General features: G+C 40.0%; 1 protein-coding gene across 3 annotated transcripts in view; it reads left to right on the top strand.

The window, feature by feature from the left end:
• The window catches only part of trdn (triadin), a 512395-nt gene that overhangs the window by 429315 nt on the left and 58077 nt on the right, over nt 1-25003 (top strand). For all 3 annotated transcript variants that reach the window (XM_069886892.1, XM_069886891.1, XM_069886893.1), the window contains 5 exons: nt 4077-4121; nt 6104-6148; nt 8238-8282; nt 13929-13955; nt 14119-14142. In XM_069886892.1, coding sequence (XP_069742993.1) covers nt 4077-4121; nt 6104-6148; nt 8238-8282; nt 13929-13955; nt 14119-14142 — 186 coding nt within the window. The remainder of the gene's footprint in view (nt 1-4076; nt 4122-6103; nt 6149-8237; nt 8283-13928; nt 13956-14118; nt 14143-25003) is intronic.

Genomic DNA, 25003 nt, shown 5'->3' with positions numbered 1-25003 from the left:
AAAAGAGGGATTGAATTCAGGAGTAGAGAGGTCATGTTGCAACTCTACAAATCTCTGGTAAGACCACACTTAGAGTATTGTGTTCAGTTCTGGTCACCTCATAGGAAGGATGTGGAAACTAGGGAGAGGGTGCATAGGAGATTTACCAGGATGTTGCCTATTTTAGGAAATTAGTCTAATGAGGGCAAAGTTAGCAGAGCTGGGACTTTTTTCTCTTTGGAGCATAGAAGGATGAGAGGAGACTTGCTAGAGGTTTACAAGGTTATGAGAGACATAGATCAGGTTGACAGCCAGCACCTGTTTCCTAGGGCATGATCAGCAAACACCAGAGGACATAATTACAAAGTTAAGGGAGGGAAGCTTTTTATACAGAAGGTTGTGGGTGTCTGGAATGCTGAATGGTGAAGGCTGAAACATTGGGGGCAATTAAAAGACTCTTAGACAGGCACATGGATGGAAGAAAAATAGAGGGTTGTGGGGTAAGGATGATTTAGTACATTTTTTTAAGAAAGAATTTACAGGTCAGCACAACATCCAGGGCCGAAAGGATTGTACTGTGCTGTACTGTTTTATGTTCCATGCCATTGAAGCTTCATTCCTTGCATATGTTATCATGTAAAAATCAAATTGGGCTTTTTTAAAAATCTTATTTACATATCTTTCCATGTTTGTGATATTTATGCTTGTAGGTTATTGATATTTAAATATGAATCAAATTTGCATATTTTGTTTACACATTACATGCATAATTATTATGCTTCACTGTAACATAGTTTGCAAGTTTTCATGTTCACAAAAAACGAATTAGCAATCAGCCCCCTCTTCTTCCTGAGTCATCATTGTAAATAAGATTTAAATCCACAGTGTGAAAATTATTTTTCCCTCTCCTTTTTTTTCATATGAATATTAATTTTGAAAACGTGTGGATCCAGCTGATTGGTCCACAAACTAATTTTATTACAGAGATGAAAAAAAATGCAATAATGCTGGTGATAATTACAGTGACCACAGACCAACTCTTACTGTACTATTGTTAATAATTGATTCCAATTGCAAACTGTCTTTCATTTTGATTCTCATCTCACCCATAAATTATTGCTGAATAATTAATACTGTACATTGATATACCTACAGATATTGTATATCTAGGTTCAAGTTTCTTTTTATTGTAACGTAATAATACATGTTATACTTTTGCCATAAAGCAAACAAAGAGTTGCCATGAGCATTGCACGGTACCCCTTACAATAAGAGAAAGAGAGTCCCCTCAAAGAGGCAGCCTCTTCAGCTTCACAGATTCCTGTTCAATCCACCGGTAACCTGGGTTCCAGGTCCAAACCTCCAATACAATCAGAGAACCCCTCAGGAGCCCTTCTTGCCCTCAACACCCTCTCGATTGCCAGTTCCGATACCAGGATCTCATGAGCCAGTGTCTGGCAGCCCACGACCTGTGTGGGTCCTCCGACTGCAAATTACCAGCTGTCTTCATCCTGTGCGAGTCCTTCAACGGCAAGCTGGTAACAGCCCACAGCTTGTGTGGGGTCTTCAGCCACTGAGACCCTCGCTTGTTCGCTGCAGTGGTCACCTTCCTTCATCGGGTTGTTTCCCATTCTTCTTCTTCACAACAGGGGGTGTTCTCCCCACTTCTTGAGCCCTACATTGCCCCCCCCCCCCCCCCCCGGAATCTGCAACACCTCATGGTATGTTGTCCAATACAGACGCTGCTATCTTGGGCACAGACCACTGTGGTTGCAGGATATTAATAAAAAAAACTGTCAGCTCCTTTGATTTATACTGTTAATGTTGCTATGAAAGAGTGGTCTGTGCTTAGTATGTTTGTCCTTATAAACAGTGGTATTATAATTTACAGAACCATAACATATTTAAGCCCAGAAAGAGTTCTTTCACCCTATTGTGCCTCAATCAATTGTTTTTAAAGTGATCCAGTCAGACCCATTCCCCTACTTTTTCCCCAGACACTGCAATTTTACTAACTGTATATCTTTATCCCATTCCTCTTTGAAAGTCACAAATGAATATATATCTCCTATACTTTCAAGTTGTGTATTCCAGATCTAGCTGAATATTTTTTCTTACATTATTCCTGAATCTTATGCCAAGCACTTTAAATGTAGGTTTTCTTGTGCTTCACTTCTTGATGAATGGCAATAGTTTACTTCTATTTATCTACCCAAACTTATCAAGATTTACTACATCTCTATCAAATCTCCTCTCAATGTTCTTTGCCTTCTTGATTATAATACACTTTCTGTCATTGAAATCTTTCCTCTTTGGAGGCTTGTGAAGTTTGGAAACATAAAACAAATGATGTTTACTGAACCAATGTTGTCATACCTGCTCAAGCATAAGAATCTTGGAATCAGAACTTTTGGCACCCTTTATCTTACAAAATGTTTTTTTTTCCTGGTGAAAATTTCCAGGTGAAATTGTATACATCTGGAAATTGTTACATCTACCTGAGTGCATAAAGCATCCTTACTATATAAATGTTGGTTTCCTAATTTTAAGAACATAAGAAATAGGCCCAGGATTAGGTCAATTAGTCCCTTGATCCTGCACCTACTAATTCAACAAAATCATTGCTGAACTAATCATGGCCTCAATTGTATATTCTGGTTCAAATGTTGGTCAAGTTTTGCCTTGACTATATATATTTAATAATTATGCCTCCATAGCTCTCTGAAGTAGAGAATTCCAAATATTCATGACCTACAGAGAGAAGGGATTCCTTAATTACAACATAAATGGGCAGCCTCTTATTCTAAAGTACTAGATGCCCCCATCAGGGGAAACATTCTTTCAGCGCCCACTCTGACAACTGCTGACAGATCCTTAGGTTTCAAAAATATCATATCTTGATCTTTGAAATTCCAACAAGTTTGAGCTCTACACATTTCTTTCCATTGTCAGAATAAATGTTAGTTTTTATGTGCACACACACACACACACACACACACACACACACACACACACACACACACACACACACACACACACACACACACACACACACACACACACACACACAACACCCCCCCCCCCCAAAATAATGACTAATGAAATATCAACCAGCCCCAATTTTTGATGATTTTGGAAACCATGTTATTCTTCCATTATCTACAGGCTCTTTATACAATTCATGATGGAGATGCCTAATATCTCTGTCCCTCTGAACATCAGACTCTAAAAGGACAGTTCAGTATGGCCAACACACATAAGCACAAGTCCCAATAGCTCTGTCTCTCGAGAATTTTTCTTTACATCTGTGACACTGTTTTCTGAAGCTGTTTCATAGCTTCCATGGGAAGGGTACCTTCCAGGTTTGAAAATCCAATGGTCATAGTGCACTTTTGTCTAAATTTATGAATTTTTACAGAGTAAAGAATTAGCCATAAAACACAATGCACTACATATTTAGTGGACCCAAAGAGAGTGAAATCCATTTTGTCATTGATTGTTACTCTATGCTGTGGTATATATATTTTCCTCAACTGCTTTAATTGACATATTTTAAATATCTGTCCCACTGCCATGCATTTTTGCTGTATAATGTACATTGGTGGATCTCCATTATTTGGACATCTTTACCCTCTTTTCCTGCCGTGAATCAGTCTTCTGGAAGTCCACCCTCTGTCATGCAAAAGTCTTTCTGTTTATTAAAGAGCAAGCAATAACTTTCAATAGCTTCTGGCTCAATTAATCTCTGTGCTTGCAATTTTCAAATGTAGGAAGTTTATTAAATTGAAGATGTGGAGTTTAGCTTTTCAAATTCAGTGAGATCTAATTTGCAAAGATGTTTATTAAAGGTGGGTAGGAGCTGGCAGAGAGTACATAGGGGAAAAGGGACTTCACTTGACCCTTTGTTTTATATTTATGATGTAAACTGAGTGTCAAGTGTTTGAGACATGCAGTCATTTTCTTGGCCACTGCAATCTCATTTTGTGCAGTAATAATGTATTACATGTACATTATTCTGTAGATTTAGTTAATCTCTAAATATAATTGTATTATGATTAATGCTGAGTTTAATTAACTGTTTGTTTTGAAATGTTTAGATATAGAAACCATGAAACAAGTGAAACAAAAACCTACAGTAAAAGGTAACATGACATCACTGTGCTACCGTAAGTATTATACAGTAAACCCCCTAGTATCCAGTACCTATGGGGATTGGTAGATGCCAGATAAGTGCAAAAGTTGCTTGAGATTGCATGTTGTGTGATTGGTGAACTAACAGCAAGATGTGCCAATTTTAAACTTCTGTATTTTTTTACCTATTTATTCTCTGCAATTTTTTTGCCAGTTGCTTGAGCTGCCAATTGCTTGAATTCCAGATTATAGGGAATATACTGTACCAATTGATGTAAGCGATTAGCGCAACACCTTTACAGCACCAGCGATCAGGACTGGACCAGGGTTCGAAACCCATGCTATCTGTAAGGAGTTTGTACATTCTCCCCATGTCTGCCTGGGTTTTCTCTGGAGCTCTGATTTCCTCCCACTGTTCAAAACCTACCAGGGGTGTAGGTTAATGTGGTGTAAATTGGGCAGCATGGACTCATGAGCTGAAATGGCCTGTAACCATGCTGTATGGCTAAATTTAAAATTTAATACATGAAAATTATTTCTTTTCCAATGGCATGTTTCCTGGGCGATCGCCATTCCAACAGTCATCTTGTTTCGAAAGATTGGTTCATTGCTCATTAATTGGCTGCTTATGGCTACTGAGAATGGATTATTAAAAGCTGCAGACTCCAGAGCAGTGGTTTTCAAACTGTCCCCTAAACTCACATTCCACATTAAATAATCCCTATGCCTTAAGAACTCTGTCATTAGTAAGGGATTGCTTAAGGTGGTATATGAGTGGAAAGAAAAAGTTTGAAAATCACTATTTTAACCATACCTAATTGACTCGGTATGTCTATGGTTTCATAACTCCAAAGAAAATGGGCCAATGACAATTTTTCTCAAGCAAAATATTTCAGTAACAATTGGGTCTAGAGCAGTTACTCTCAACCTTCCCTTCCAATTCACGTACCACTTTACGTAATCCTTTACTAATCGCAGAGCATTTATGGTGTAGGGATTGCTTAAGGTGGAATGTGAGTTTCGGGGGCAGTTTGAAAACCACTGCTCCAGAGCAATAAATCATATCTTTCAAAATTTCTAATTAATGGATAAAATAATTGGTATATTAACTTGAAGTGCATATGTTTTTCCATAGTAAAATAATTTGTAGTATTTTACTCTGTTTTGTTTTATAGATCTATTAAATTATTGCAGTTCAAAACTTTGGATCATAATAACTCCATGAATAAAAAAAATACAGAATCAATAACCTATTCTTTTGGTTTCTTCCTTATGGTATGAATCTCGGATAGTCTATTTATTCCACTGCATCCACCCAAGCTTTCTTGGCATCTGGTTTATGACAATTTTCTTCTACTGAGAAAGCTACTGTCTGTTTGATGCATTCCAAGCTCCAGGGACTTTCCCCATACCCTTGTTTTGAGAAATTTTTGTATGCAACTGTTTCATATTTCCATCATCATTCAATTCAAGTTTTGTCAAAAAACAAACTCCTTTTTATTATCATTTTGCAACACCCCTACTGTATTCTCACCAAATTCATCACTCCTCAGCAAATTATGCTCCTTTCCTGACTTTTAGATCACATCCTCCATGCATAGGAAGCCGAATACAATGAATAGATGATAGAAAGCTCTTTAAAAAAATCATTGAGGTTGGCCATCTTTTTATTTAGAGACACTTGCCTATTGCATTAGCTGCCAAGTATGATTGATTGCTTGCAATTTGTGATGTGGTATTAAATTTAAAGTACCTTATTATCTTTCTTTATATTTACTATAACATCAGCAAGATTCATCTCAACTGCAAAACTGGACTGCCTGTAACAGTGGAGGCTACTAGTTGCCATTATGGAATGATATTTACTGAACATTTATTCAAAGAGTGCTGCATGTATCCACAGAATGTGATTAACTTGCATCTCATTTGAATTCATGTACATTAAATAGATGATTGACATTGGTTCTAATTCAATTGTTTACTAATTGTTTAGCAACAGAAGAAACAAAACATGCAAAATCAAAACTTCAAGAGAAAGGTAATATGAAAGTTAATGAGATATTAGCATGTTCCTAACCTTACCATTGTCATTTAATCGAATGCTAAATGTATATATGAGAGAAATAAAGTACTTAAAGTAGCCATTTTTTAAAGACATGCATTGAAGGTGAGAGGGGATAAGTATGAAGCAGATTTGGAGTTCCATTTTTTTAAATACAGGTGCCTGGAATGGGCTGCCATGAGTAACAGTGGAAGCAGACACTATAGCAGCATATAAGAGACTTCAATGTAAACACAAGAAAACAGAGGGAATGGATAGATAAAAGAAATTTAGTGTCTGTTGGGTACAATGACGCAGACAAGGACTGAGGGGAACGATAGGCTTTATTGAGCAAGAGAGTGCTGGCCCTGGTCTAGGCTAGGAAAATGAGCGGGAAGGAGAGGGGATGACCTTTATGGCCCGGGGTCACATGGGTAGGAATAAGGGACTAAGGCAGGGAGACCCTGGAGGGCGGGCCAGCTTGTGCATATAGCCATATCACCACAGTATCATTTGTCAGTTAGCACAGTGCCAGTCATGCAGTTTCAAATCCACCACTGTCTGTAAGGAATTTGTATGTTCACCCTGTGTCCATGTGCATATCTGTGGGTGCTTCACACACTACAAAGGTACACAGGGTTAGATGGTTAATTGATAATTTGAGTGCATTGGGCTTATGAGCTGGAAGGGCCTGTTACTGTGCTGTATTTCTAAGTTTGCCTGTCATAACCATGGGTCATAAATGAATGCTGACAATTCTGGGGATGAATTGGATCAAGCCAAGTAGACTTAGATACAATATCTTAGAAAGAATCAGTAACTTGAATAGGGTAGGGTGTAGGAAACCAATCACACTTCAAGGTGCTCAGACTGCCCTGAACCAGACCATTTGTCAGGTTGGATTGAGAGGCTCTGTAAGTCTCCAGCTGATAGGTGCTGCCATACAAAATATAGAGATGGACACATGACAGACTATCAAAAATAATTATTTTAAGAAGACCACAATAAAACAAACTGAGAACAGTGTGTAGATTTACAATCGCAACTTCAAAGGGCAATACTCTGGGAAGTTGTTAGAAGTAGTCTACTATCAGCTTTGGAGACTGTATGAGCTGCTGAGATTCTGCAGCACTGTTTGTACTGCACTAGGCTCACATCTGCAGATTGCTTGTTTACCAATCACATAATATAACCTCCTTTGAAGAAGACCGCAGAGCCTACCTCACTGACAAAAGGCAAAGGAGGAAAAACCCAACACCCATCCCCAACCAACCAATTTTCCCCTGCAACCGCTGCAATCGTGTCTGCCTGTCCCGCATCGGACTTGTCAGCCACAAACGAGCCTGCAGCTGACGTGGACATTTACCCCCTCCATAAATCTTCGTCCGCGAAGCCAAGCCAAAGAAAAGAAAGAAATCTAACTGATGCATTACTGTCTCCAGGAATAGGTAGTTGATTGTTCGTCAATTTGTTAAATGAAATATGTACTACTGAACTGTAGCTTCTGCTTAAGTGTATCTTCATTTCACCACCACTGAAGAAAACTACAGACATGATACTGTAATATTAAACTGCAAGCAATAAACTATTGAGTGCAGCTGTTCCACCAAATGTTTTGCTTCTGAAAAAACTTTACAACTGTCACAGAAAACAGATTCAATTGGGAAAAGGGAAGGAAAGTTTTGTAATATTCAGAGAGTTATTTCCTCCTATGGATTTGTATATCTCTGCCTGTGCCCTGTACCATTCATGGTTTGAAGCCAAGAACTGAACAAATTGTAATTAGGCAATGAGAGTGGATGTGGCATAGAAATCAAAATGAATTCCCATGACAATTTCATGAGGTATTTACTCACATTCATCTCAACTGCAATTTTTTTTTTATTAACATGAATGGTGAATACATGCAATGTGCAGTCTTTTGGGGATGCTACCACTTTATGTGCAGTGTTTGCCATTAACAGTTGCCGAAGTGTATGTCTATATATTTTATGTGCTGCATAGCTAAGAAATAGACCTCTGATTACTGTGTGAGTCATAAAGTGAGCTATATTGAACTTGCTCTAATTGTTCATTGTTTAATTAGAGGCAGAAATGATGAAGCAAGTGAAACCAAAATCTACAGAGAAAGGTAACAGAAATGTTTTAACTAATGAGATATAGCCATGTGTTTTTAATTTTACAGCTCTTTGATCTTCTACTGCTAAAAATACATGAGTACTTGAGTGTCTCAGGAGATGCATGCGTTACCATGTCTAGCATTCTGAATACTAATTAGCTCCTCTGTGCAATAGAAAGAAAATGCAAAATAATCTTGTTAAACTACTATTTATATGTATGGATTTTCTATTGATAATAACACTATTTAAAAAATTAAAATATAAATTATTATGCACTACCAAGTAGTGTCATTGCGCGGATGCCCAATGCAATATTTGTTAGTATATCACAGAAGATTAAAAAAATATATCCCAGAGTATCAAAACAAACCTGTAGATCTTGAATAGTTGAAGCCAAAGGAAAGTTAATGTTATCAAGAAAAGTGTTTTGATAATCCATAACTTGCTGATAATGTGTTTTCTCATGGATATAAAAATGGAACTGGTGCTAAAAATATGCAACTAACAATGTCACTGGGAAAGCTCCTTACTTTATGAAATAAAATCAAATGCTGGTCCACTGATGCACTGGTCCCCGTTCCCGTCTAATTAACAGAAAAATCTCAGCAGAGATTTTGCCTTAAAAGATATCAGGAAACTCTTGAGAGCAGTGGGCTTCAGTGCCTCTTTGAGAATCTGCATTCTTTGAGAGGGTATATTTCCCAATGCCTGTGCATGTATCATTAGAACGATTAAAAGGATTTTGCTGAATTCAATCGTAAATGAAAATCGACTATTATGATTTTGATATAATGATTGTTCCTTTGTTTTATGAAAATCAAGACCATACCATGGGTATTTCAAGTAAAAATGATTCGTTGTGCTTTGTAATCAAACATGGAGTGTAGGGTATTTAATTTTCATGATTTATTATTTTAGCCACATAGAAACTTAATGGGCTTCACAATTTCTTATGTCAGCAGAAATGACATGATGTAATGGTAGCCAGTACTTGAAGTAACTCGATGATCAAATTCAGGATTTATCATCTCACAGAATCACATTAAGGTCACACTACAGAAGGAAGCTATTTAGTCCATCAAATCTCTATGCGAGAGCAAACCAAAGGCTTCTCCTCTGTCATTTTGCCATAGCTCTTCCCCTTCAGGTCTGCATAGATCTCCCCTCTGAGCACTACAATTGAGTCTGGCTGGCTCCACTATTATCTTCCAGTTTGTGTTGGAATAAGTTAAATGGAAATTAAACCTCCTGACGACATCTGAGCCCACAGTTAATTCCATTAGTAGTGTACGTAAAATTCACAAGAGTAAATTGCTCAATGAAGAACCCTCTAAAATGGATAAGTGTTAAACATTTTGAATAAAAATAAAAGCATGCCTGAATCATATCCTTAGCATTAAATATTTTTCTAACTTTTTCTTTACTGTTTGACAACCATTAATAAGATGAGTCTTTCGGCAAAAGAGGTGCTTATTATTACTGACAACTTTTATCATTAATGGAGATATTTTGCAAATATTAAAGAAAAGGTTAAAGAATATTTAATAGTAATGATATGATTCTGGCATTTGGTTATATTTGAAGCCAATATTTTTAACAATGATCTATTTTAGATGGCTTCTTCACTGAATTATTTAGAATGTGTCCAGTATTACTTTCTCTCGATATAGAGTAGTAGTTAACTCCATGCAGTCACAAAGCTAGCAATCAGGTTCAAATCCAATGCTGTCTATAAGGAGTTTATACGATCTCCCCTTGTCTCTATTGGTTTCCTCCCGGAGCTTCAGTTTCCTCCCACCCTTCAAAACATAGGGAGGATTTTAGGTCAATTGAGTGTAATTGATCAGCACAAGTTCATGGGCCAAAAGGGCCTGTTCCTGTTCAGTATGTCTAAATTAAAATGCTTTTCTCAATAATGTAATTCAAAATGACTGCAATCCTCATGACCCCCAACTCTACCTCACCATCTTCTTCCTCAACCTTCCTACTATCTCTGGTTTGATCATTTGCTAGTCTAATATCCATGTTTAGATAATCAAGAATTTCTTCACGTTTGGATTCAAAAAACATTGACTTTCATCCTCACCATAGCATCAATTCTCTTAACTGATTCCTTCAAACCGTCAGTCATCACCTGGTTATTTAAATTGATTGTTCAAAGATGGCATGGTTAATATAGCAGTTAGCACAACACTATTACAGCACCAGTGACCAGGGTGTGAATCTGTTGTCTGTAAGGAATTTATATGTTCTCTCCATGACCGTGTCAGTTTCCTCTGGGTGCTCCGATTTCCTCCCACCCTTCTAAATGTACAGGGCTCGCCAATTAATTGGTCACGTGGGTGTATTTGGGCAACATGTCTCATAGGCCTGAAGGGCCTGTTGCTTTGCTATATCTCTAAATTAACTAAATTACATTGCCACCCCACGGAAAGCTGAGTTGGGCTCTGAATCCATTTCCTTTCTTTCAATTAACTTCATAATAATGGTATTGACCTGCAGCAGCCTGGGAAATACTTTAGATTTAAAATTTAAAATATATCTTTTTAAATCTCTCTCAGGATTCATCCCTCTCAACCACTGTAACATCAGTTAACTCGTCTTAGTAGTGATGACCGCAGCTATCAAATTGTTGCCAAAGAAACTCTGATTCACCATTGCAGTTTGGGGAAAAAGTCTGCCATTTTATCTGGTCAAGCTCCAGATTCTTGAAATGGCAGTGACCTATTCAGTTATAACCATCTTCACCACGTCATTGATGGACAACAAGGAATAGACAATATATGCTGGCCTCATCAGCTGTAGCCAGATTAATAAAAATAAATATTTTTTTAATATAAAACTTTACTGCTTCAGCCATGTGTTCTTCTCAGCATGCTTCTCTCCCTGGTTGTTCTGGTTTTAGGTCCAGAACACTGAATTCTGGATTTGCTCACTTATGTTCTCTATCTCAACTAATTTCACTGAAAAGTCAATCCAAATGAATGGTGTAATTTCATACCAATGCATTTCAGAAGGCATTTTCTGTGAAATTCTGCCAACAAGCTGTAGTCTTAGGCAGAGCATCAGATGCAGCAAGCGGTTGGTCTATTACATTTCTGAAAAATTATGGACAGATCTTCCATTGCTCCAAAATACCTGGCTGCCTGTAACCTGCTGTTTGTGTGAAATACGCAGATGGTATTCTTAAAGCACGAAAATCACATAGCATAAGGATGAACCATTCTCACAACTATTTTTTTTTCATTTCTAGTTTGTTATGAGCACTAAACCAAGCACATCAAAAATCACTGCAAATCTATTTCCAGGAATTTGAGTCTGAATATTATTTAATGGGGATTTTTTTTAACGTGATGTATTTTACTCTGAATAACATTATCATTATGTCTACTGGAAAATTATATTGTCAGCGCATGAGATGGTATTTGAATCCCAAAGCCAGGAGTCTTTTATATGCCAAGTAAAACATTCAAACCTTAAAACTCCTATGGTCCTACCACTTACTTTTTTTATAACTGAAACTTAATGTTTGGGAAGTGGGATTAATAGCAATGTTATAATAAAACAATAAAATATATTATAAACCTATCTGACATACCTTAAAATAAAAGCACTGCAAAGCAAACAGCATAAACAAGTCACCATTTGCAACACTTGATGAACAGCAAAGTCTCAGCACTCCCCCACAAGGTCCATCTGCTCAGTCCAACTGGTGTTGGCTCTGTACAGGCTTTAAACGGCCTGTTAAAGGAGCCAACAGTAGTTTATTTTAAAATATGCTAACAAAATTTAAACCTTTACTGGGTAATTTGCTTTTAAAATATGTGACAGCATCACTCCACTGGTCAGTGGGATGGTTGGTAAAGGCCAGTAAACTCTCAGTGTTAAGTGCCAGACAGGGCAGTCTTATACAGTGAGTATAGCTCAAGACTAGCATGTTAAGTGTAAATTCATGGAGTCTGTATATAAAAAGAAAGCAATTCACAAAAGTGCTGGAGAACTTCAGTAGGTCACACAGTATGTATAGGAAATAAAGGGTAATCAAGATTTTGGGCCTGAGACCTTCATCAAGGTATGAGCAGAAAGCAGGCAGGTATCTGAATAAAAAGGTGGATGGAGGAGGGAAAGGACGGGAGAAGAGCACAGGCCAAAAGGCAAGGCCACAGATGGTTAAAGATGGATGGACAGAAGAGGGGAAAAAAGCTGAGGTGATAGGGGAGGAGGTAGCTCTCTAAATGGAGAGGGAAGGGGGTGGGGAGCTGGAGGAAAGGAGACAAAGTAATAGGGAAAGAGATGAGTAGGGGCCTAATGGAAATGGGAGAAATTGATGCTAATGCCATCTGGTTAGAGAATGCCCAGATGGATTATTAGGTTTAGTTCCTCCAATTTGCAGGTGGCCTCGATTTGACAGTGCATGGATAGACATAGGAATGGGGTGTGGAAATGGAATGGTTGACCACTGAGAGGTCCCCACTATTGCAGTGGACAGATGAAGGTTCTCAATGAAATAATTTCCCAATCAATTTCCAGTGTCTCCTTTGTGAAGGAGTTCACAACGGTAGCACCAAATGCAGTTGATGCCCCCTGCAGGTTTGCAAGTGAAATGCTGATTTACTTATAAGGACTGTTTGGGGCTACAGTGGAGATGAGGGAGGAGGTGTTGGCACAAGTGGAGCATTTTATGTGGTCACAGGGGTAGGTGCCAAAAGGGAAATTAGTGGAAAGAGATAAGTTACCCCATCCACCCCACCTCTGCTGTTTTGCAGCTTCATCTGTCCATCATTCTTCACCCATTTTAGTTTACCTCTCACCATCTGTCCCCTGTCTCACACTTCCCCTTCTCCTCTTTATCTATCTTTCCTCTCCACTCTCAATCCTAATGCAGAATCTTGACCCAAAATGTCAACAGTGCCTTTCCCCCACATATACCACTGTTGAGTTCCTCCAGCAGCTTGTGTTGTTCTAACACTAGTTAAGTGTTCAGACAAATTAAATCTGGCAGACAGACCTTTGGCAAGTTACTATAATTCTGACACATCCATTGGTAGTGATAAATGAGAGATCATAGCAATCTACATGCAAAGAGTGGTAGTGCTTTCAAATATCCAACTGAAAATTATCATTGATGCTCAGTTAATTGTTAATTTTAACTCTGGAATTGTTTGATTTTCGTTCAACAAAATGGTCAGATCAAAACCATAATTACCCCTGTAAAGTGACAAAAAATATTCAAGGCAATGAAGAGCCTATTCCTATTCCAATGTACACAAACCTGACTTGTCTAGCAATCTAACCATTGCCAATGAATTCTGGGAAATGTTTTTAGTTTAATAATTTGCTACAAACCGATGTATGCATTTAGGCTGTGCAACAAACTAAAGCTGCATTCTTGATGAATTTGTGACTTTTTGAAATATCTATTTCAATTATTTTGATGCATTATCACATGTTTTGTTTATTTAATCTCACTGAAGCCTAGAGTGGACTAAAACAATTAAATTATATTAACAATTATATTAACATTTTACCTGTTAGTTTTTACACATTTAAGCTTAGGACATCTAGTATCAAACAATTCAATGACGTGTGACGAAGTCATACAAAATTACCGTGTTAAGCCAAAAAACATATATTTCACCTTGTGACTTATTTTCCAGAGAAACGCTCTCCAATCAAAGAATTGGGTATGTATATTTTAGTTAACATAATCAAAATATGTATGGATTTAATATTTGATGTGTTTGTGAAATAAGAATTGAATATAACTAAGCTAATTCCAGATTGGCCAGCTTTACATGAATATCATACCCACTTTATTTGTATTAATATATATCATTTCACTTTTAGGTACTAAGACTGCAGCTGAAACAGGTATATACATGCTTTGAAAATATTATTTCACAATCTGAGACACTTTGGCACTTTTATCTTAATCATTGCTCTCATCAGTATAGATTTGTAACATTCTATTTATGATACACTACAGTAGTCTGTGAAACTAGTTGCATATTAAATATTAATGATAAAGTCAATCAAGTTATTTGGAGCTAAGAAGGAATGTTGATTTATTGGTGTCTTAAGCCTAGGATTTTAAGTTGATTTACTGGTGTCTTAAGCCTAAGATTTTAACATGAAATTTGTTCAGGAAGGTTGAGCAAAGATAAAAGTTCAATAATGATCTATGTTAATAGCAGAATTGGCATCAGGGTCTAAATGGCCTAGTGCTGCTTCTATACAACTGCTTCCATTTTGTTATGTTCCTGTTGTCTCCTAGATTTGAGCATTTATACAAATGCTGTAAAACAAACTCAAAATATCCAACTGTTCGTCACCAATATTTAATCAATTATGATTAAGAAACATAAAGAAAGCATGTTACCATTTATCACCATTTTAATTATGCAAATTGCCTGAGCTTTTACAATATTGTACTCTGCTTTAAACCATGTAGCAATTTCAATGTGAATTGGACCTTTCGTAATGCTATTATTTTTTTTCAAGGAGAAAAGAGCTTATTTCTACTCGGTAATAATTCCACTCTCACAGAATACATTGATTAGCTCTATCCTCACAATTTTGTGCATTAAAACAGAACTGCTTCTCATTATCATAATGAGCAAATATATGGCTAACCCCTTAATATTTAGATTCTACAATTGATTTTTAGTTCTGACTTTTTGAAGTAATCTCTTATATTTAGTATAAAATAATACAATTAAATAACAATACAATATGTTCATTTATTAAAGGCTGAAGTTTGGGACAAATTATTCTTTGCGATTGAGATTCTGGAATGTTTTGTAATTCTTTCAGATCTATCTACTTATAACCCTTTTGAATTTAGTGTCACTAACAGAAACTAAAAAAAAATGATTTTATATATATATTGAGTGGAATGTTTCAAAATCTTAAGCTGTTGTTTTGGTGTCTATTGTACCTTTAATCCCTCTTGACATTGACAGAATGTACCCTGGTTTGTTGCAGACATTTTTCACTGAGTAACACTAAAGGCTTCACTGTATGATCTCTATTCACCAAATCTCTGGAGACTATAACAGTAACCAAGTCTGTTCAATGTTTTAATCAAAATTTGGTGCAGGCACAAGGAAGTTTTGATTTTGTTTCTTTTTATTTAACTTTGTAGAATGCATAAATAGAAGAAAGTGATTTCCTTAGAAAGTGGGAAATATCTAGGTTGTGGGACTTCAGTGAAATTCTCTTTTATGATACAATTCAATAAAAACCTAATGATGGATGGTAAAGAATTTTATGCACAATGTCCACTCCAATTGTCCAATTTAGAATGATGGTTCTGTTTGCCATAGGCAAAGTAGGCAAATCATGATGTCAGTCAATGTGCAATGGTAATGCTCTTGTACTGGAGCTTAACACCCACCCAATGGCTAATGCAGAGAATCCAGTGATAAAAAGTTTCAACTCAAAATGTTGACTGACCATTTGCACCCAGGGATGCTGTCTGACCTTCTGAGTGCCTCCATAAATTCTTTGTTTGCCACAGAGCAGACCTATCTGATGGCAATTGAAGGAAGAGGACAGGGATATGACTATCAGCAGGTGGCCTTATCCACCAAAAGTCTTTCCTCCTCCCAGTCCTCTTTGAAATGTGCTTGGCAGCTTTCCCATGACATGCAAGGCTTCTCCTCCCCCTCTCCACTTCATGCACTCAGACTTTGAGAGCTGCATTGGAAAATTAGGGATTACTTTATTTCTTTCTAGTAAACTAGCTAAGACCTTGAGAACGATTTTCAGCAGTAGCTCCCATAATAAAACAATGCTCCTTCATGGTTTTAATCAGTGTTCAGTCTGCTAAACTGGAGCTTTCTACTCAAACAATTGGACATGCTTTGTATGCACCAAGGCAATAATCAAAGGGACTTGTATAGGCTAGTTAATTGTTGAAAGGAAAGGAAATGCAAAGGAAACTTGATGAGCAGTTGGATTAGGCCTGCAATAAGATGGCTGAGGAGAGCTGAGGTTTTATTGTGGTGATATGTAATTACACCACTAAGTCACCAGTGGTCATCCCGGTGACCTTGTATATAAAGCAGTCCAGAGCTACAAGTCTAGCCTTCCAGGTTCGTCTTGCAGAGAGACAAGACCTCTTAGTGTACATATTAGTTTATTAAAGCTGTCTTATACTTGCACTGAATTGTCTACAGTATATACAGTGGAAACTTGGGACTATTTTATGCTGGAGCAGGAGCACTGCAAGAGCCACATCACACTTGAGTGGTGAGCATGCTCAGTGAGACACATTGTAAGAGCTACATCACACTGAGTGGTGAGCATGCTCAGGGCAACATTATATTCATATATGACCGGCAGCCTGAGATGTCAGTAAAATTTGTGCTGTAAGCTTACCATCTTTGAGTGTTTATTAAAACCTACGATGGTACAACTGAGGACATAACAGTGGGATTATATGTAGCTCTCAATAGATGGACAGATGATGTATTATTGTATCAGCGAGGTAATATTGCCACTGAGTTATAGGGGGATAAGAGGTGCTTAGACTGCAAAGGTGTCATTGATTGCGCTATTGATTGTTAATAAGAGGAGGGGTTGGTTACATTTATCTTAGCTGAGGGAAGGGCCACACTATGGAGAAGTTTGAAATTATATTCAAGTGGTGGAGGCAAACGTGAGGCAGAGATAATAATTTAAAAAAAGAATTGCGGCTCTCTTTTGCTGAATAGCCAGAGACAGGGGTTAGCTTGATGTCATGATGAATAAATATTTTTATCTAAAGAAGACACATCAAAAGGTATTTCTCAGCAACAGACTCCAGCTGTCTGACCTTTTCAATCATGTAACCCTTAAAAAAAATGAAAAAAAAATCTCAAAAGCATTTTATAGACTATCTTCTACATATATGGCAATATTGTTTGTGGATCAAAGCAGTGAATTAGTGCAGATGTGCATTGGTCATTAGATTAGATACTCCTCATGTCTGAGTTGATCCATACATCAGCAATACTGAGGAATTAGAGAAAAGAAACAACTGAGTAAGTTTCAGGTTTTATTTCAATTTTTTAAATTAAAATTTTGTAAAATTTTACAGTTGGATTTTATAATAATTTCATGGCCAGAATCTTTTCCAAAGTTGAAGCAATATTTATCCATGAAGAATAAATGTTGGGAAAGTAACCTTATTTTACCCTAGAGTGTGAAATTAGTTCTGAACATGTGCTGCTTTTTTGGATGTTTCAGGATTTAAATTTAGCTGTACTAATCACAACCTATATGTTTAACAATAAAACTATTAAGTGGTTACTGCATAAATAAATTATTATTTTTACTCTATGTCCATTATAAAGACTTTCAATTGCCTCATCACAGGAGAAAGAAGGGGAAAGTAAATCTTTTCAATGTGCTAAGTTATATCCATTTGCAAACTAAACATATTTCAGAGGGTGAAAGGTAACATAAAACATAAATGCAATTAAGTAATTGCCCAGTGTAACATCTTGGAAAGAGATCTTGGCTGGCATTGCAAAGGACATTATTGCTGCATCAACATTTTTCCTTCTCAGGAAAGTGCATTATACTCATAACTGGACTAAAAATGTCAAGATCCACTTACCACCAAAGCATGAATGGGTTTGACCTTGCTCCAAGTACTTTTCAATGAAATACATTGCTTAAATGGACTAATTGTTCAATAGGACACATGCTTTGCAAGCTATAGTCTGTGATAAATTATGTGGTATCCTAGAACGCTTCCACCAGCGTTGTCTCCGCTCCATCCTCAACATCCATTGGAGCGCTTACATCCCTAACGTCGAAGTACTCGAGATGGCAGAGGTCGACAGCATCGAGTCCACGCTGCTGAAGATCCAGCTGCGCTGGATGGGTCACGTCTCCAGAATGGAGGACCATCGCCTTCCCAAGATCATGTTATATGGCGAGCTCTCCACTGGCCACCGTGACAGAGGTGCACCAAAGAAAAGGTACAAGGACTGCCTAAAGAAATCTCTTGGTGCCTGCCACATTGACCACCGCCAGTGGGCTGATAACGCCTCAAACCGTGCATCTTGGCGCCTCACAGTTTGACGGGCAGCAACCTCCTTTGAAGAAGACCGCAGAGCCCACCTCACTGACAAAAGGCAAAGGAGGAAAAACCCAACACCCAACCCCAACCAACCAATTTTCCCCTGCAACCGCTGCAATCGTGTCTGCCTGTCCCGCATCGGACTTGTCAGCCACAAACGAGCCTGCAGCTGACGTGGACTTTTTACCCCCTCCATAAATCTTCGTCCGCGAAGCCAAGCCAAAGATTTACATCTTTTCTTCAGAGGAGAAACAAAAGAAATTAATAAACACTATCCTCAGTTATTTTTCCAACTAAAATCTTTAGTTATAAACAAACTCAGACATAATTAATATTAAACCTTGCAATTTGCAGTTAATGAGATGAGCTGCATTTTTCTAGTAATAATTGATGCCTAAAATACTATAGAAAAAAAATCTTAATTGACTTGAATATAAATCCTCATGATATAAATGCTCCATCCCAAGACGATAGTGAAAGGTAGTTCCCTAGAAATTGGATTGAACATATATTTCCTGTGCTAAAACATTATTGAACTTATCAATGTTAGCCCTTCAGTGCATCTCCCTATGCATTGCCTACCAGTTTAATTCATAGATTGTGAAGAAAATGCAGACATTTACATGTGCAGGAAATCTGAAGTGAAAACAAAATATGCAGGAAAACTTATGAGTGCGAGCAGTATTTAGAGATGGATGCTCTGACATCAATCTTCAGAGGTATCATTCCTCAGGGAATGTAGAAATGTTGTAGCAATCCATAGAAGTAATTGTATCAGGGATTCATTACTTGATTTAGAACAAGTGTGGTGGTCCTGCAACACAGCATGCAGGGTCAGCGCCAGAACGAATGTTAGAGGGGGGCATTAGCATGTTAGAGGGGGACTAGGTGGGGGGGTGAGGAGTGCTAACCGTGATGTACTTGTCGACATTGGTATGGGGAAGTGCTAGCTGGGATCTAACTATCATTAACACCATCCGCCCGTCTGATGTAGGATACAAGGGCTTTCCTTTTAACGCTACTGATTGACATATGCTAGAGATGTGGTCGGGGACAGGTGGAGAGTAGCTTGTGTGGGTCCACTAGTGACAGGGGAATGAGTGGGAGCAGGTCTGACGACCAGCAGTGTCTGTGACTGTATGGTGGGGACACAGCACTTTATTCTGGAGGGCAATGCCCATGGATGCCCCCCCTTGGTGCTGACCCTGGCAGTATCAGAGGGATTATGCATCATCCGACTTTTCTGGCTGCTTATTGGTGTATCTGTGATAATATAAAATCAAGATTCAAGATTCTTATATTGTCATGTAATAAAACAGAAAATGCTATATTATATAACATTTCCTTTAGTCTATCTTAACGCAGACAAAGATTTACCATCAGCAGAAATTGCCCAATGCCTTAGAGTCAGAGAATGGGAAGTAAAGGAGTCCTTTCAGAGTCACTGAATGTCCATGGATTATTCTCCAGTGATCCGGATGCCTCTGGAGCCACACAGCCTTCAGTCTGAACAATCAGCAATCTGAGCTCCAGATCCAAACTTCTGAAATGATCAGGAAGCCCTTGGCACCCTCTCGCATCCCTGTAATGATATCTGGTACCCCTTCAGCCAGTATCCAATGGTCCGCAGTCTAGTGAGAGCCCCCATTGTCCACAGTTGCTAACAGCTTGCGGTCTTGAGTCTCCATCAGCCTTAGTGTTCTTCAGCCTTGCTAGTCACTTCATTTGCACAGAGGACTACAATCATATATTCTGTTTGGGTGCATCCTCTCTCTATGGCTTCTTGCCCATTTGTTCAATCCATCTAATTTTTACTTAACTGGACAATTGATACATCATTGTCCTCCTACTCCCCTTGCTCCAGTGGTTGCATCAGTCTCCTCTCAGTTACCTCATCTCTTTTGTTTTCTGGTTGAGAGGTTACTGTGGTGATACACCACTGTATCTTGGTGTGAGCTTGCAGGCGCCTCAGATTGAAGAGACTGCCATCCGTGCAGTACCGGATGTAAACAGCGACTTTATTGTTGAGGTCTTTCATGGCTTGTTTCAGCATCATGCTGAAGATAGTAAAGAGGGTTGGTGCGAGGATGCAGCCTTGCTTCACACCGTTGTCAATGGAGAAGAGTTTGGAGAGCTCATTGCTGTATCTGACCCGACCTTGTTGGTTTTCGTGCAGTTGGATAACCATGTTGAAGAACTTGGGGAGGCATCCGAGGCGCTCTAGTATTTGCCAAAGCCCTTTCCTGCTCATAGTGTCGAAGACTTTGGTGAGGTCAACAAAGGTGATGTAGAGTCCTTTGTACCGCACGGATGGCAGTCTCTTCAATCTGAGGTGCCTGCAAGCTCACACCAAGACACAAGAGCAACTTGTCTGTGAACTACTCTTTGCAGACGATGTCGCTTTAGTTGCCCATTCAGAGCCAGCTCTCTGGCGCATGATGTCCTGTTTTGAAGAAACTGCCAAAATATTTGGCCTGGAAGTCAGCCTGAAGAAAACTGAGATCCTCCATCAGCCAGCTCCCCACCATGACTACCAGCCCCCCCACATCTCCATCGGGCACACAGAACTCAAAACGATCAACCAGTTTACCTACCTCGGCTACACCATTTCATCGGATGCAAGGATCGACAACAAGATAGACAACAGACTCGCCAAGGCAAATAACGCCTTTGGAAGACTACACAAAAGAGTCTGGAAAAACGATCACCTGAAGAAACACACAAAAATCAGCGAGTACAGAGCCGTTGTCATACCCACGCTCCTGTTCGGCTCTGAATCATGGGTCCTCTACCGGCATCACCTACGGCTTCTAGAATGCTTCCATCAGCACTGTCTCCGCTCCATCCTCAACATTAATTGGAGTAACTTCATCACCAACATCGAAGTACTCGAGATGGCAGAGTCCGCAAGCATTGAATCCATGCTGCTGAAGACCCAACTGTGCTAGGTGGGTCACGTCTCCAGAATGGAGGACCATCGCCTTCCCAATATCGTGTTATATGGCGAGCTCTCCACTGGCCACCGAGACAGAGGTGCACCAAAGAAGAGGTACAAGGACTGTTTAAAGAAATCTCTTGGTGCCTGCCACATTGACCACCACCTGTGGGCTGATATCGCCTCCAACCATGCATCTTGGCGCCTCACAGTTTGGCGGGCAGCAACCTCTTTTGAAGAAGACTGCAGAGCCCACCTCACTGATAAAAGACAAAGGAGGAAAAACCCAACACCCAACCCCAACCAACCAATTTTCCCTTTCAACCGCTGCAACCGTGCCTGCCTGTCCCGCATTGGACTTCTCAGTCACCAATGAGCCTGCAGCAGACGTGGACATACCCCTCCATAAATCTTCGTCCGCGAAGCCAAGCCAAAGAAGAAAGAAGAAAGAAAGAAGAACACCACTATACTGTTGCTTGGTTACTGGCACTGTGTATATGTTTGATTCATATGTATGGCTGGCCCGCCTTCCCTCGGTAATTCCATTCCCTGGAATCCCCTACTTAAGACAGTTAAGCCAAGTCCCTCCCTTAGTACGAGTCCTGGGATCGGGCCAGAACAGGAGCATGGTCCAAGTCTTATGGTATTAAATGACTGCCATTCTGCAAATCCAATCTTTTCCTATTGTTGATAGTGTATCAATTTTAATACCATAATTTTTTTCTAATGGACATGCTGCTAAAGCCAGACAAACTAGATGCAATCTCCCAATGCCCCAGACCCAATTTGACCTCTGGCTTATCTGCTTCAGTGATTTCTTGCACACCTGCGCTCAAGTCATGAGTACCAATGATGACAAACTGTGCTTGCTGTGATCAAGGATCAGCTATTAGGCTTGTATCTTCCTCAGATGCTGCAGGAAATTTGACGAGGCCATGAGTAAACTCTAGAGTAACACAATCTGTGCTAGGCACCACCTCGCTCCACACAAGCAACGGCCTGGTGAGCCCCTCAAAGAGTACATTTGGGCCCTGCGTGATCGTGGGTGGCCATGCGACTGATGTCTACACAAACAAGCTCATCAGGGTTTGCCCATGTAGCAGGCATGCTTTCAGACTATATCCAACAGCGGCCACTGGAGTTCAATGAACCAACCTTGGAAAAGGCCATTAAGATCACCAAAATGCTGAATGTAGCCCTCCGTAACTCGGACTGTTTCACATCCGACAAAGCACCCACTCATGGGGATTGTGGGCACTGCCATCTTGGAACATGGGGTTCCACTCCGCTGCTCTGCGGTGGCATTCTGATTTCACCGCTGAGCCTCCGAAGTGTTAATACTGTGGCCAACCAAAGAACTGACCAGCTAAAGAAGCAGTGTGCTTAGGGTGCGGGAGAAAAGGGCACGATGCTAAGGTATGTAAGTCCAGGCCTTCCCTCTCAAGCAGTGTCACGTGCAGGCAGTGGGGGCATACATCTTAGCCAATGTCTCTTCTGCCATCACTTCTGTTTCCAAACAATAGCACCGCGTGCACATCGGGGAAGCCGCCATCTTCCCAGCCCAGGCTGTGGGTGCCATCTTACCGGTCCAATTCTGACAGCAACTCTCGGGACTGTTCATTCATGGCGAGTCCATCTAGTTGCAAGATATCCCTGGCATTCAGGTCACAGTTGGCTGAGACTGGGCTACTGCACGGTATCATTAACTGTACAATTTTAAACTGTTGGTCGTGCCTCAGCTCTGCATGTCGGTAATCCTGAGGCTGGGCTTCCAGTGCCACCTCAAGTGGCACTGTCTCCACAACAGCAGGCCACAAGCATCGATAAGATACAGACACTGACCAGACAGTGGTTGGAGGTTAGAAGGAAGAGCCAACCAGGTCACCCTACACCCAGGATAGGATATGGCACTTGCGGAGGAGACCATATACTGAGAATGGAGATGTGCCCAGTGTTCGGCCAGCAGTGCAAGAACAAGGCATGGACATGGGGCTTGTCTCATTCAGCACAGAGGTCCATCAGATAAGCCCATCTAAGGACAATTTCTCACTCCTGAGTACTTTTCAAAGATGAGCTGGGGAAGTTGCCGGTGATGAACTCCATGCGGCTTGATCTGGACAGAATGGAGGACTTGGGCGTCATCACTTCAGTCTTGCGACCAACTGTGCTCCATGTAGGTCACCAAAAAAAGAGACAGACAGAAAATCTGATTTTGTATAAATCCATGAGACCTCAATACAGCTCTGAAAAGGCCACATCACCCCGTGCATAGAGGAGGTTGCCGCACAGATGGCCGGTGCAATGGTATTCTCGTTTCTGGATGCAAAAAAACTCATTCTGGCAGGTCTTGCTCAACTACCATTCATCGCTACTGACCTCATTCAGCAATGCATTTGGGCGGTACAGATTCCTGAGGATGCCATTTGGCATCAAATCGGCCAGCGAAGTATTCCAAAGGTCTATGGAACAAATTTTCACCGGTTACCCCTGTGCCATTATTGTCGACAGCATACTAGTAGGTGGCAAGACACTAGAAGAGCACAATGCCAACCTAAAGAAGGCGCTCGACCAGGCACAGAAGGTAAACCTGCAGCTCAACCCTCGCAAGTGCAGATTCCGTCTAAGTCAAGTCAGCTACGTGAGGCATATGCTCACCAACAAGGGCCTACAGACAGACCCATCCAAAACAAGGGGCATAAGCAAAATGCCTGTGCCAGTAGATGTGGCTGCCCTGCAATGGTTCCTGGGCATGGTGAATTACCTGGGCACGTTCATCCCCATCTCCAGTTAACTGACGGTCCCACACTGACAGTTGATCCATAGAGACATCAAATGGATCTGGCACGAACAACAGCAAAATGCCTTCGATTCTCTAAAGAAACACATCTTGACTTCCAGTTCTCACCTACTACGATATACATAGATCGGTGATGCTGACCTGCGATGCCTCACAGAATGGCCTAGCGGCAACATACATGCAGAATGGAAGACCAGTGGCATACGCTTCCAGGTCACTTACAGACACGCAAACGAGGTATGGTAAGATTGAAGAAGTGCTTCTGGCAATGGTTTTCACCTGCTCGAAATTCAATGATTATGTTTATTGCAGGCCAATCACCATAAAAACTGACCACTTGCCTCTGGTGACCATAATAAACAAGCCAATTCATGCACTGCCAGCGAGACTGTAGCGTATGATGTTCAGGCTCCAGAAATACCACATTACCCTTGTACACAAGTGCAGCAAGAAAATGCATTTAACCGATGCCTTAACACGGGCTCCCAGAAAATGCACGGTCCAGCATGTTGAGGAAGAGGACACTTTTGATGTAACCCATATATCCTCAGCCCGGCTGGATGATCTAAGAAAGCACACGGCAGAAGACACAACCCCCTAATCACCTTCATTAAGTATGGCTGGCCGGCCAAGCAGCACAGCCTGCCACCAACAGTCCAACCCTTTTTTCCCTACAGCGACTAACTGCTTATTGATGAAGGGATAATCATGAAAGTCCTAAGAGCAGTCATCCCTTGCACACTGCAGAATACGTATGTGGAGATCCTGCACATAGGGCACCCTGGCCCAAAAGCCAGGTATGACAGAGAACATAGACAACAAGGTAAAGTCCTGCTTGGTGTGCAACAGTACTAAACCACACCAGCAATAAGAGCCACTGTAGCTGTACTGGGTACCCAACCTACCCTGGACAACCGTGGCTACCAAC

The sequence above is a fragment of the Narcine bancroftii genome, chromosome 6 (genome assembly GCF_036971445.1).
Source record: "Narcine bancroftii isolate sNarBan1 chromosome 6, sNarBan1.hap1, whole genome shotgun sequence".
NCBI classification, from domain to species: domain Eukaryota; kingdom Metazoa; phylum Chordata; class Chondrichthyes; order Torpediniformes; family Narcinidae; genus Narcine; species Narcine bancroftii.
This window is presented reverse-complemented; position numbering and strand designations above follow the sequence as displayed.